Here is a 14,602-nt window from a genome sequence, read left to right on the forward strand (position 1 = left end):
GTACTAATATGCAGTGGCGGAGCCAGAGGGGGCCAGCATACACCCTGGCGTACCCTTACCTGACTCAAACCCAAAAAAAAAAACTAGTTATGGCTGCTAACTGCTAAGTGGTAGGCGTACCCTCACCTGGCCCAAACAAAAAAAAAACTAGTTATAGCTGCTAAGTGGTAACAGGTAAAAGACAAAACAGAAAAAGAAAAGTGGCATGTGCTCATGAGTCATGAGAGAGGAAACAAAAGAGATATGCTGATGTCATGTGATGTACTTGATGTACAAATTTGATTTGGTTAAAGCAAATAGTACCAAAAAGCAAATAGAACCCAATACTACTTGTGTTCCTCTTTATCTCGTATTTATCCACCCATATATAAACCCAAACATAAACCATCATGTATCTATTAAAAAAAATAGAAAGAAAAAATCCCTCTCACCTACTCTACTTCTTTTCTCCTCCATTCTCTATTACTCTATATTAAAATTTAAGTCATCTACTTTTCTACCCAAACAAACAACTTTACACCTACCAGTTTTGTGGAGGTAACTAGGTAACCCTTATATTATTTAATTTTTTATCGTCTTTTTGCACTGATTCCTAAACCATATTATTTATATGTTTGTGATTATTATTTTATTTTGTGAATATTATTGGTGGTTTATTTTAATTCGTGCAATTTCAATTAAATTGATTGGTGGTTTATTTTAATTGTTTAAATAGCTATGCTAAAGTATTTGATCAAAGAAAAGTCGTTGTCCGCTCAACCAACTAGTAACACAGATCATGTTGTTAGTGTTGAAGTAGGATCCTCTTCAAAGCGAAGTCACCAAGAAACTGAGGATGGTGGTGTTGAACAACCTACGTCGAAGCGGGTTCAACATGGAAATCGTGAAGAACTTGACTTGTCTAGTCTTCCAGGAGACCCTGGATTGAGGAACAAGATTTCAGATTATCATTCTAATGATTGTGACTCAGTGAGAAGAACATATTTGCTTAGGGGTCCTTGCCAGCCTAATCATACTTTTCCTCCAAGGACAATAGGCAAGAGGAACCGTCGCTTTCGGAAAGAGTGGTATGGAGAGTTTAGTTGGTTGGAATATAGTATTCATAAAGATGCCGCGTTTTGTCACTATTGTTATCTCTATAAATCTGATCAGGGGGCACAAGGAGGCGGAGATGTTTTTTCTTACAAGGGGTTTACTAATTGGGAAAGGAAAACCAAATTAAAAAAGCATGTTGGAGGACCAAATAGTGCTCATAAAATTGCTTACAGGGCAGCACGGGCATTGCTAAATCAAGAGCTGCATATCGAAACATTTCTTGAGAGATAATCTGACCAAGTTCGAAGGGATTACCGAATACATCTAACTGCAATAACTGATTGTATTAGATTTCTTTTGAGACAAGTTTTAGCTTTCCGTGGCCATGATGAATCAGAATAGTCGATCAGTAAAGGCAATTTTCTTGAACTTATACGATTTTTGAAAGATCATAATGAAGTCATTAAGAACGTTCTTGATAATGCTTCTAAAGATCGGAAATTGACCTCGCCTGATATATAAAAAGAGATTGTGAATGCAGCTGCTGTGGAAACTACAAATGCTATTTTAAAGGATTATGGAAATTCATTGTTTGCTATTTTAGTCGATGAAGCACGTGATATATCAATTAAAGAGCAAATGGCAGTTGTTTTACGTTATGTCGACAAGAAAGGTTGCGTGATTGAGAGATTTTTTGGAGTTGTGCATGTTAAGGAAACTAGTGCAGTAACACTTAAAAAGGCAATTGATGAGTTGTTCTCTAAGCATGGGTTAAACATATCTAGACTGCGTGGACAAGGGTATGATGGGGCCAGCAATATGCAAGGTGATTTGAATGGCCTAAAAACACTTATAATGAAAGAGAATGAGTCTGCATTTTATGTTCATTGTTTCGCTCATCAGCTTTAGTTAGCCCTTGCATCAGTTGCAAAGAACCATGAGTCAATTGCTAATCTTTTTAGTATTCTCTCTAATGTGGTAAATACTGTTGGAGCATCATGTAAGCGACGAGATATGTTACGCGAAGCAATGAAGGCTAGAGTTGTTGCATCCTTACAAAGCGGAGAAATTTCAAGTGGTAAAGGGTTGAATCAAGAGACTAGTCTTAAACGATCTGGTGACACTCGATGGAGCTCACACTATTATACACTTCTTGGCATGATAACCACTTATGGTTCAGTAGTTGATGTGCTTGATAACGTAGCGGAAAATGGTTCAAGCTCGGAACAAGGAGGTGAGGCTTACGGATTATTGAGTTCAGTGCAGTCTTTTGAATTTATCTTAAATTTGCATTTGATGAAAGCATGAAGACCAAGACATTGTCAATGTTATGGCTCTTGTTAAAATAACAAAGGTACACTTACAGACGATGAGAGATGATGGGTGGGATAGTCTCTTGATTGAAGTTTCTTCATTATGTGCCAAACATGATGTGGTTGTTCCAAATACGGAAGAGAGGTATGTGGCTCGAGGGAGGTCTCGACGAAGAGCGGAAGGAAGCACCAATTTATATTACTATCGTGTTGGATTATTCTATCACTGTATTGATTTGCAACTTCAAGAGTTAAACGACCGGTTTAATGAAGCAAACACAGAATTACTTCTTTGCATGGCATGTCTTGATCCTTGTGAGTCGTTTACTGCTTTCGATAAGAAAAAGTTGATCCATTTTGCTAGACTTTATCCCGATGATTTTTCAGAGATAGATCAGATGGAATTAGCGGATCAGCTTGAGAATTATATCATTGATGTGCGTTCCGATACTAAGTTTGGTAAAGTAAACGTAATTAGCAGTCTAGCTAAAATAATTGTTGAGACAAAGAAAGACATTGTGTACCCACTTGTGTATTTATTGATTAAGTTGGCGCTGATTTTACCTGTTGCTATTGCTACTGTGGAGAGAGCATTTTCTGCTATGAATATCATAAGAATCGTCTGTATAATCGGATGGCGGATGAATGATTGAATGATTGTTTAATAACATACATTGAAAAAGAAATTTTTGATAGCATTGATACTGAGTTATCTTGCAACGCTTCCAAAACATGAAGAAGGATGACAAAAAAGAAGGGCGCCGAGGACAACTATGAATAAGTATTTGTTTAGATTGAATTATTTTTTCTTTTCTTATATTTTATTTTTTTTTTTTTTTTATATTATATTTATTGCAATTATTTTATATGATTTTTTTATGTTCGAAATATATTTGTTTTGTGACCGGGTTTGAATTTTCAGTTAAAAAAAAATTAGTGTTTTTTTTTAATGCTTGGTTTATGGGTGGCTCACCCTCACTTACATTCCTGGCTCCGCGACTGCTAATATGGTTGTACATACATATTGGGTCTTCGTGACAATTCCATAGTGAATTTCTTATGATATACTAAGAACAGATTAGAGAGAGAGAGGAGTCAATACCTATCAATCCGGCTTCTGACATTCTTTAAGAACTTCTCATTATCTTCACCAGCAAACCTGGAAACTCGATCAATGAACTCCGTCTTCTCATTTGTATGAAATCAACTTCTTTCTGCTCTAACTTAGTTGCCCGATCATTATACCAGTCCTTAATCCATTATAAGTAGGAAGTTTCTCCAATGCAGCTCCTCGAAGTGCTTCTTCATCTTCGAGGACGACATACGACTTCCTCTCCACCTAGAAGAGAACACATCCTCCATTTCCCAACCCCTACTTCTTGTTCTACGTGGTCTCATTCTTCTCTTTGACCCCTCCATTACTTGATTGTAAAACATGCAAAAGCTAGTACGTACTAAAGAAGAAGATTGATAATAATGGTTGTTTGGGTATTCAAAGAGCAATGCAGTAGTTGTAACCACTTGTGATGAAATGCAGCTGTAGAGATGTACTTGGAAATTAGAGCAAGGAGATACTACTATTCACTTGCTTTTGGAGAACTTCCAAGTGTCAAACGTTTAAAATGCATGAATCTTTTTTCCCTTTTATAGTAGAAACGTGTGATTCTTGTTCCATAACAACTTCTATTAACATGCCACTGATTACAATGGTTTCGTTCTCATACCCTAACGTGACTCTTTCTCTTTCAGTCACACATTTTTCAACTAATTAAGTAGATTCTTCCCAATTCGCTCTCGTCTCTCAATTTTGACTATTGTATGGTTCAGCAGATTCTATATCCCACCTTAACTCATCAAAATTTGACTTGCATCGACATACTTGGTATCAGTTATTTACTCATTTGGACACCTGTGGAATGAACATAAATCATTTTATGCTATTGCAATTGTGTATCGCTCATTGTGGCAAAGAAATGTGTGTAGGTTCAAGAAGCATACACCCAACTACCGAGGAAGATGTGTTGAAGCTGTATATGGAAGAGCTCTTAGTATAGCAAAAGCTGAATTTTCAGCTTCATAGCAGTGGCCAAACAACATATCAAATATTGTAAAGGGTATTCCAAGGGGATTATTAGTAGATTCAATTCCTGGGGTATCATCCTACGTTGTAACTGGAATCCCCTAGGCAATGTCCTAAGCTTAACTAAGTTAGTTTTCACTAAGTACTTTTGGACATACCCCAAAATATGTAATGTTTGGAACTGTATCTGTATCATCCTGATTTTGTAACTTATTATGTGATAAAGAAATGAGCTAAAAATAATTCCATTACATGAAGGAAAACCAACCACGCACGCACAAATCAACATCCAGCAGCTGTGAGAACTTAATTATGTCTGATGTCTGAGTTGAAGCGGCCAATGTTGGGGAATATGAGCGTGCGTGACGGGGGGTTATGTCTAAAGAACACTTCTAAATAAACGCCAGTTTGCGAGAATTCAATGTGTTAGAAAATCATCCATCAAAACTTATCTGCTGTGAACTGAGGTGAGAAAGTCTCAGAGATTTGAAAAACCAAGCATTAAAATGAAACTTACTCCTAACCTCAAACCACATACCGAACACTATTGCGTAAACTCTAGATCTCACCCAACTTCCAAACAACTGAATGCCAAATTGACCCTTCCAGGCATATTGTATCATTGTCAAAACAAAACTTTGAACAACCAGAAGTTAACTTGAAGCCCTGATAACAAATTCAGCACCTATGGGTAAATGATCACTAGGATGGTGATAATTGGGCAACCCACCAGCAACTTCAGAAGACTCTGGTTCAGGAAGTTCAAGAACGGCAACAGGCTCCAGCTGCTCAGATGGCGAAAAGAATATGTAATCAAGAGTATTTGTAAACATGGGTGTACAGTTCGTAAATGGTGGCTCTTTTCCAGTATCATAAGCATAAACACTGCACAAAGGAATTGGTAGATCTTCAGCATTGTCGTGGGGTATTGATGATGAGTAGCCAGAAACAAGGTACTGGTATACCTGAAACAGAATGAAGGTTAAAAATCCTTTTTCTTTTTCCTTTTCTTTTCATGAGTAAACTGTCCATTGTCATAATATAATTCAATGATCTAATTCCATAAAATTCTACAAAACCCATTCTATTGGTATGACGTTCCAAGTAAAGGCAAATGTTTACCAATGAGAATTGAGAAAGACTCGTACACCGGCCCAAGACTTGCACTATTTTTGACATGCATAGTCACAATCAAAGGTATCCAATAATATAAGAGTATCAGCGACATATTTAAGCCTTTCTGGAACCAAACACCAGTGTCCATTTTATCCCAAATAAACCTTAATATTTGATATATCAATTGATAACGGCGATAGATGTCAGATTTTAGGTAACTCCATACATCGTGCAACATAAATATTTTGGACCATGTACATAGTTGAGTGAAGGAAAGCAAAAACCGATAAGGTGAAAGATATCTGAAGCAAGGCCATGGTTGCCAAAAAGTTGGTGGAGTTTTGCTTTCATCTTGATGTGTTTTCTAGTGACTTTTGTGCAAACCATGAAAATTCTCCATTCTGATAGTGGTGGGGAAGACATGCATGGACTGTTGTGTTGGTTCTTATTTTTCCTAAGCAGGGAACTACTCATCAAATTTCTTGTGTCAAAAGCCCACAAAAAAATGGTGCTGCTATGTGCCAACTTGATGGGAAGTGTAGAAGGTTCAGTATGGAATATGCTCACAGTGGACACTGAGTGGAGCAGATTTATGAAAAGTAAGTTTACCATGTCGTCAGGAATGTGGATTTCTTATTACAAGAAATCATCTGTTTGGTTGGGACTAAATTGAGTATTACAAGAAATGGCACCTAACATGGGATGGATTGTGGGCAAAGTTTGGATTTGGACCAATGGAAAGACAACTGGGCTGGGCTGGCAGTGTCAGACAGAGTACAGGTTAACTGGAAGGGACTCTCGGCAAAAGTGTCAGACATCATAGAGGATAACAACTGGGTGATACCATCTCCAGTATCTGATGTTCTCACTCGAGCTGGTATTGGTGTGCAAGCACTCCTTCCTCCTTCTGGTGACCTAAAGGATACAAGGATTTGGAAGCCTGCAAGAGATGGTTCTTTCTCAGTTAAAGAAGCATTTCAAGTTTTGAGGAAAAAAAAAGTGAAAGTAAAATGGCACGGATGGGTTTGGAACAAACATGTACACCCGAGAGCTTCCGGGATTGTATGGAAACTGATTCAAAAAGCATACCCAACTGATGACAGAGTTCAACAGAGGGAATAAAGCTGGCATCTAGGTGTAGACTGTGTGGGAAGGCAGAAGAAAGCACCCAACACTTGCTCTGGGAATGTGACGTTACTAGAGATATGTGGTGCTGGTTGGCTCAAACCTTTAAAGCTTCTTTACCTGTCTTGGATCTCCAATCAGTTATGAAAGCTTGCAAGCACCACAGTCCTATCAGGCAGGAACTATGGAATGCAGGCTTGGTTCAATTCATGATAGGCATATGGAAAACCAGAAACAAGATTTATTTTGAGGAGCGAACTCTGAATATTCAGTTACTGAAGAAGGACATTATGGTGGGGATAAACATTGCTGGTGGTCATCTGGCAACAGGTACCATGTTCAGCACTGTTGATGACCTAGCATTTCTATCTTTATTTTGAATATAAAAGGAAGAGCCAAACCAGCAAATAGAATCAGAGAAGTTTCTTGGGTACCCCTGACCGATACATAGTAAAAGCTAACACTGATGGCTCGGCCATTGGAAATCCAGGAATAGGAGGAGCAGGAGTGATCTTCAGTGACTACAAAGCCGAGTTTTTGGGAGTGCATGTGCATGGACTGGGAGTAGTTACTAACTTCGAGGCAGAATGTACAGCCATAGTACTTGCATTAGAAATGGCAGCTGATAAGAGATGGAGAAAATTGTGAATTGAGAGTAATTGAATGGCGGTGATTCTGGCAGTTAAAGGACAGACTCTCCCCTGGCACCTAAAAGCAAGATGGAAGAGAGCGGCTTCACAGATGGAACAATGGTGGATCTCTCACACTTTGGAGAAGCTAACTTTGGCACTGATGCAGCTACCAAAAAGGGTGCTCTCTTGAATTCAGGAGACTGTCTTTGGAGAACTACTAGGGCAGTGTTTGTCCCAGCTATGGAAACTCCATTCAGGACGTAGTATAGATTTGATTAGACATTAACTATAGTACTTTTTGTTTTAAGAATCATGTAACACCAAGTCTCTCGATGTAACATTCTTTCCACTATATCAATAATATATCCTTATCTGTGTGCAAAAAAAGTAGAAGGTTCAGTATTACTGTCGTTATTCTGTCCTTTCCTATTTCTTATTTTACAGGTCTAATATGTCATACTGAAGTAAGCAGGGCGATCCTGGCATATAATTCCCTTTATGTTAATAGTATTATAAGAAGCAAGAGATGCCACAACACTTTTCCTTTCTTCCCAATGTCTTGTGTTCACTCGCCTCGGTTTCTATCTGATCTCACCATGCTTTTCTAGTATATTTCAATATATTATAAAACTTTTAAAAGGACACCAGAAACCACCTAACTTAACTCTACTCCAGCTGCTTTGCAACCTCCCTCAAGAGATCCCTGTCCATATATATATGCACAGCTCATCTAGATTCCCGGGTGCCTGAAATCATGAATCTTCACTTTGCATCCCAACCCGCCAGGACACATTCAAGGTAGGTTTGGAAAGGCGTTTGATCAATCCAATCCTGTGTTTCCCCTAGTCAGCAAGGCAAGGTCCATGTTCACATTGTAGGTCAGGCACAAGCCAATTCTCGTGCCAGACTAATGCCCATCATAGTGAGTCCTGAAGTATCCAACATAGCTTGAACTCGGATCTAGGTTTGGTTTCCCCATTACATGTTATCTGATTCTTCTGACCAAGTTCCCAGGTTTCCTGACTATACCCGATCCAACATTCTCTCTACTTATTTGGGTCTACCTCTAAAAGCTGAGGATAGCTGTGAAGCTGTCTGTGATCCAATACTGAAAGACTTGAGATGAATTGGTGATTTCTACCTTTTCATCTAGTGTAATTTCTGGAAATCATATTCTTGGCTTGATCTGTATTGGATCCTTGCAAGTTGTTTTATTAACGTGTCCCTTTGTGTCTTTTCTCAGGCTAAGAAGAGGTGGTGGAGTATTATCGGTATGGCTAAAGTAAAACTGGAGCCAACTCAGACTCAGGCACACATATTTCAGCATATGATTTGGACATAAAAGTTTTTGTTCCTTGCTGTAAGCGGTGCCACCATGGTGAGGCCTAGAGTCATTTATTTTCACTTGGGTGTTTGTTCTGTATTGCAACTGACCTTATTTAAGGTCTTCTGGTTGTAGCGGATCCAGAAGTAGATTAATTCTGGTAAATCTAAATCATTGATTCGTATGGTGTCTACAATACATAATTAATTTACTGCTTCACTAGATTAAAAAATTTACGATGTTAAAAAAATTTGAGATCCAATGTCAAATTCGGTAAATATTCAGGATACATCTATACATGTATTGCTTGGTTGTATCTTCGTTTGGTTTTTCATGTTCTGGTTTATTCAATAGGCTGCCTTATTCTACTTGGATTCTTATTTTGGCTTTTAATATTGCTATCAATCAAACAATAAATAAATGAAATTACACAAGGTATGCATCAACAAACCTGATCTCCAGGCGTAGAATTGAAGTCACCACAAACAACAATAGATGCATTGCAGCCAAGTTTATTTGCAACTATGGCCTTAAACTGAGCCAAACGCAATAGTAGATATTTAGCTTGTTCAAGCTTCACATCAGCCAATTCTGGGTCCCTAACAAAGAAGAATAACAAATAAAAAATCGGGGCATAAAGTAAAGACCAAAGCAAGCAATAAATAGTTTTGATTAAATGAAAACCCTTGTGAGTGTGTGTGTGTGTGAGAGAGAGAGAGAGAGACGAGTGTAGAGGCTCCCAATTTAATGAAAAAGTTTATTAAATCAAAATTATTGTCTTTGTGTGTGTGAGAGAGAGAGGAGCGAAGAGGACCTTCCATTGAATCGTGCCATTTTACTACTGTGATTTGTAAAATTTACGAGCACTCATAAAGAGATAGGCATGGGATCTAAACAGCATACTGAATTATCACAAATCAAAGCGAGAAATGACATCATTTACCAATAAAGGTGTGTGTTAACCACAATAACATGAAGATCCTTAAGTTTAAATGCTCCCATTATTCCCACGCAGTCACGTTTCAGTCTTACGCGAGGGTCATTAGGATCTCCACGGTCACGTGGATCCTTTTTAAGAGGTGCACCTATAAATAATCAATTGAAAAATAAGATAATAGATCATGACAGCAGCCGCAACCTAGACAAGATAGAGATCGTATATAATCCCAATCGTGAACATGAAAAGTAAGATGCAAAAATAATAATACTTACCTTCTATGGGTACATCATCTCCATTTCCAGTGACTTGTGTAACATCATGCTCACTCACACATGAAGATATTCCATCAACTAGATCGTTGTATTCGATTTTCTCCTCTAAGAGCAATTCTGCACTATAGAATACTATAAGATCAGTAAATTCCGGAATAAAAAAGGGGATCTCCCCTCTCACAGCAAAGCGAGAGTTAAAATAACTTGTCAACTACAAAACTAGACAAACGGTTAAACATAAAATTTTCACTAGCTGCTAAACTCAAGATGAAAATCCAATTTTAATTTGTTTCTATGAAGCAAATGATTACTTTTAATAATATAACAAGCTTTCGAAATGCCCAAAGATACTTTTTTTATTTGTCAAAGAAGAAGAAGAAGAATAAGCCCTATGGTTTAGTTGTATTATATGTGAGGATGGAAAACCAGCAACAAATTCAAGCCGTTCAAATGATCATATATCTCATTTAGAAGTAAACGCCAACAAAAACCACAAACATATAAGTTTGAAACTTTGAAAGACTACATGTTTAATTATTGTATCTTATTTCAACCAGGGTCCAGATATCCAATATACCTATTAGGCTTGTAAAATATTCCACATCCATCACGCTTCTGCCCGCTTCTCTGAACATAGATACTTGAATAGCCATCGGTCTCCAATTTTTCTTTATAAAAGCAATCATACTCATCTAACTCCTGGCATAGTGAATTGTCATTACTCTTTTAAGAGAAGTCAAAAGACTAGCTAGAAACAAACATTCCAACTTCAAAAATTCTCGAGTAAGGATAACCAATTATGAAAACAAAAAACAGTAGGAGACCTGTAGACAAAGAAAATCGGACTCGAGGCTCTTAAGAACCGTCAAAACAGCTTGAGATCGAGCTTTCCACCTAAAAGAGCACAACACACCAACAGGGAGAAAAATAATCAAAGAGCTTCTTGGAAGTTATTTTACAAGTTTCATGAATGATGAACAGACATATTACTCATAGGGTACAGAGTATTTATTAGTCATGTATGTAATTAGTACATTCTACACAGCATAGCATCTATGCGACAGTTAGAACTAGGATCTTTGGCATTCAAGATTAATAGGAAGGAAGCGTGATTGGAATGAGTCATAATTGTTTCCTCTGATTGGCCGATATATAGATCAATTATATGTGTGTTCTATGTTTTGAAAGTGGAAATTAGGCTATTCAACACTTTCACTTCACATAAATAAAATAAAATAAATTTAGATGAAGTTAAGGTGGTCTGAGCATAAAATTCCATAGCCTAAAATTATTTACCGAAGGCAAGGTGATGGAGAGTGTGGAAAGTAAGAACTCTTCACGAAGACCTGCATATAAAACTAATTAAATAAGAGAAAAGAAGTTTGTCGACTATCTGGCTTTCTTAGTTTGGTTTAAGAAAATATTTAATCAAGACGTTATATCTCACTGCATAGCATAACAAACTTGTCAAAATGAAACAATAATAATAGAGTTGAGAATGATCTGAATCTAGAAAAAATAATAATACCTTAAAAGTCGTAAATAGGTTGTTTGAAAAGTTTAACATAATACCTGAGCTAAAATGTTATATGAAACAATGCGAAATTTGTTACCTGGGAAAACAAGGTTACATGAATAAGAAGGAAGCAGTAGTAAATATCTGAATAAGAACAAGTGAAAAGTAAAAGTACGTACCATTATCATTTTGTTTTGCATATTTATCCAGAGGTTTGAATTTGGGTGGGCCACTCGATGACATAGTAATAACACTCATACTTTTGCTCAAACAACACCTGTATATACCAAAAATTGTTTCATTTCTTCCAATACAGCGTAGGGCATATCTTCTTGCAAAGTCGGTGGAAACTCGGAGGCGGGCGGTCAGTCCCCCTTTTAGCAGTAACATGAGACGATTTTTTTTTTTTTATTTGAATTAAGCCGCGGTATTCTCAGCTCCACTTTTTTTACTTTTTATCTCATCCCAGTAACACCCAATTTAGTTTTCTTCGTGGACCCCAGACTTCATATCATTTTTTTATTCAATAAAACGGGCGCCCACATTGTAAATGCTAAAATTTTACTATAACGGGATCAAGTGATTTTATTTTTTATTTTTATAAGAGAGCTAGTAAAAAATTACAAAGGAATTGATAAAAAAAAAAAATGAAGGGTTAACTAAGTACCCCATTAGCCCATTAGGATTTCCCCCACTAGATTTTAATTGACTTTTTTTGTGTTTGTATTTTGGAGAAAGACTCTAATAAAAAACCATTAATACTAAACAGTCGAGAATGCTCCCAGTGAAACACCTCAGCCCCCTTTTTTCTCTGAGACTGGCACATCAGCTTTTCCAATATTTCGGGGGGAAAAACCCAAATTCACGCCCACTTTTGTGAACTGTTCGCGTAACAATATCAAATCGCCTTGTTACCGAAAAAAAAGAAAAACCTAGCCTTGATACCTTTTCTCTCTCTTCTCGCCCTGCTAAGGAAAAAACAAATCGCCTGCACAAAATTCAATCCATATCTCTAGATTTTGAATTTTTATTATGTTTATATTTACAGGTCTTTGCAATTGAAAGTGAAGAGATTGAAAGAAGAAAGAGAGCAAAACTCAAAAGGAGACAGTGAAGTGAAACTAAGAAAAGTCAATTTGTTTTCTAATGATACACAAGTTGCAATACTTAAAAAAGGTAAAAGATTACCGGCTTCCTCAAGGATAGACTCGCTTCAGGGTACAACCTCTTACCGACAACATGCTAATTCTAAATATAAAATGAGCATTTTTGGTATGTTATTCAAACCCGAAAGTAAGTCTAATTGTTGTGTGCTTTTTGCAGGGTTTTGTTATCTCAGACTGGAAGGGTGTAGACAGGATTATCGACCCACCTCATGCAAACTATTCAGATTCTGTTCTAGCTGCAATAGATGCCGATATTGACATGGTCAGTTGCTCCGATCTTATTTCATCATTATTTGGACTAAACTGTTTGATGTTCTTTCAATTGGGAGCTTATTTTTGCGTTTGGTGTACTTTTCTTAGGAAATGCATTTTATGACAATTCCAATGTTGATCAATGGGCATCTTTGCAGACCAGAGAAGTAGTCTTCTTCTTAGAATATGTAGGCTTCTTTTATAATTACCATAATAGTTTGAATGTCTTCGTAATGATATACTATGGTAGAGTGGGAATGCCGACTTTTATTTTAAAATGCACATTTTCTATCAAACCTTTTCCATCATGGTATGTGGCTTCAGGAAAAAAAAATTAATAATCAAGAACTTGGCGAGCAGACATGCACTATTTTGTTGGTTTGGATTTAAAGAGTTCATGTTTTGGTCTAAACACGTTATGCTATGGTTGTTAGTGCCATTTCATTTTGCGCGTTGATGGTATAGATTGGCTTATTCCATATATGAACCTTTATTTGTTTGTTACTCCAAGAAATAGTTGACAAGGCCTTTTTTATATCCTATTTGTATTTCCCTTTATTCTGCAACATTAGTGTATGAGTGCAAATACAATCCCAATGAATTTGTTTTATGAGTAGGTACTTCTTATGGGTGCACTTCTTTGTGTCTATATTGTGTATTTGAGATTTTGAGTGGTGCAATTAGCTGACTGTCTAGACGGAATTCTTCTGAACATATTAGGAGTAAAAAAATGCTAGCAATCACAGAAGAAAAATACTTCATAGGTATCAAATGTTATGGTGCCATTATGTGAGGATGCCCATATCTTGTCAGGTTTATATGTTTTTCAGGGTCTTGAACCTTAATTTATTGTTTCCCCCCTCTCTAAGGTGTCTTCAACATGATTGAGTCGTTATTCAAATATTTGCTATAGATGCTGTGTTTACTGGACAACGACCTGATGATCTGGAGAATAGGGAATGGCTACACTCTTCTTGGGATAAGAGTTGCCTACGTATCAAGTTTCTTGGGCCAAACTTGAATCAAACCTTACGTAGTTCATCTCTCTCTATTTATAGGTGTGTGAGTTGACTTTCCATATTTGCTTTGGACCATTATGAAGTGTAGATCCACCTTGTGTGCTATCTTGATGATTCGCCATTTATGTGTTGTTACAAAGTTAATGTTTCCTTGATTGTGGCGTTGATTGAGCTCCGAGAATGCACTAGTTGATATCCTTTCATAATTGGTTGTAACTGATGCTTTGGACGACCTGGGTGTTGGGTCGTTGGGTATGCTTTGATGGGTGTTGGACGACCTTGCTCGGTTATGAAAGAGAACGACCTGTTATGTGGACACGTGTACTGTAATGTGAAACGGAGGGTACTTACACAGCCCCCTTTATTTTTTATTCGTTCTTTGGACAGCTGTTGCGTGGAGAAAGAACGGTTAAAAAGTAAAGATTTGAAAACACGTGTCTGACAGTTGTTTTGTTTTGAATTTAGGTTTTGGGTAATGTGCGGGAACTGTTTGGGCTAGATTCATGGGCCCAAAAATATGGCGATTTGTGGGCGAGTAATGATTTAGGTTTTAGGAACACGAAACGTTTTTGTGTTCTCGAGGTTTGGGGATGTTAAGGGGTTTTTTACTTTGGGATTTCACTTGCTCAGTTCTTATTCTAGACAAAGAGAAAAACCTAGAGCAAAAGGAAGAAGAAAAGAGAGAAACAACAAAAAAAAACTTTTTCCTTCTTCGGTATCAGGTGCGTCTTTTGATCTTGCAAATCTTTCTCTTTCGTTAATTTTAGACCTCGTAATGTCTGCTACCAGTGATAGTTTGAGTGGTGAGGTGG

At 37.2% G+C, this 14,602-nt stretch overlaps 3 protein-coding genes across 5 annotated transcripts; 2 read left to right on the plus strand and 1 right to left on the minus strand.

The window, feature by feature from the left end:
• Positions 1-717: 717 nt before the first annotated feature.
• LOC147525527 (uncharacterized) lies at positions 718-1,326 on the plus strand. Its single transcript, XM_086579649.1, has one exon. It carries the CDS (start codon positions 718-720, stop codon positions 1,324-1,326), a length of 609 nt encoding a protein of 202 aa, XP_086435775.1.
• Positions 1,327-2,365: 1,039 nt separating this feature from the next.
• On the plus strand, positions 2,366-3,001 carry LOC147525528 (uncharacterized). The gene has a single exon (XM_086579656.1). It carries the CDS (start codon positions 2,366-2,368, stop codon positions 2,999-3,001), a length of 636 nt encoding a protein of 211 aa, XP_086435782.1.
• A 1,851-nt stretch (positions 3,002-4,852) lies between these two features.
• On the minus strand, positions 4,853-11,788 carry LOC147525529 (DNAse I-like superfamily protein). Of its 3 annotated transcripts, none has more exons than XM_086607883.1 (9): positions 11,533-11,788; positions 11,410-11,450; positions 11,134-11,183; positions 10,662-10,731; positions 10,415-10,529; positions 9,838-9,954; positions 9,569-9,710; positions 9,077-9,224; positions 4,853-5,393 (listed from the first exon to the last, which is right to left on the minus strand). In XM_086607883.1, exons 1-9 carry the CDS (start codon positions 11,741-11,743, stop codon positions 5,082-5,084), a joined length of 1,206 nt encoding a protein of 401 aa, XP_086464009.1. In that variant the 5' UTR covers positions 11,744-11,788; the 3' UTR covers positions 4,853-5,081. The 3 variants fall into 3 exon arrangements, with proteins under 3 accessions (XP_086464009.1, XP_086463999.1, XP_086464017.1); XM_086607873.1 differs by having other exon boundaries at positions 9,838-9,959; positions 10,415-10,536; positions 11,533-11,786; XM_086607891.1 differs by having other exon boundaries at positions 9,838-9,959; positions 10,415-10,536; positions 11,366-11,450; positions 11,533-11,669.
• Positions 11,789-14,602: the final 2,814 nt, after the last annotated feature.

This window comes from Coptis chinensis, chromosome 1 (assembly GCF_015680905.1).
Source record: "Coptis chinensis isolate HL-2020 chromosome 1, ASM1568090v1, whole genome shotgun sequence".
In the NCBI taxonomy this organism is placed as follows: domain Eukaryota; kingdom Viridiplantae; phylum Streptophyta; class Magnoliopsida; order Ranunculales; family Ranunculaceae; genus Coptis; species Coptis chinensis.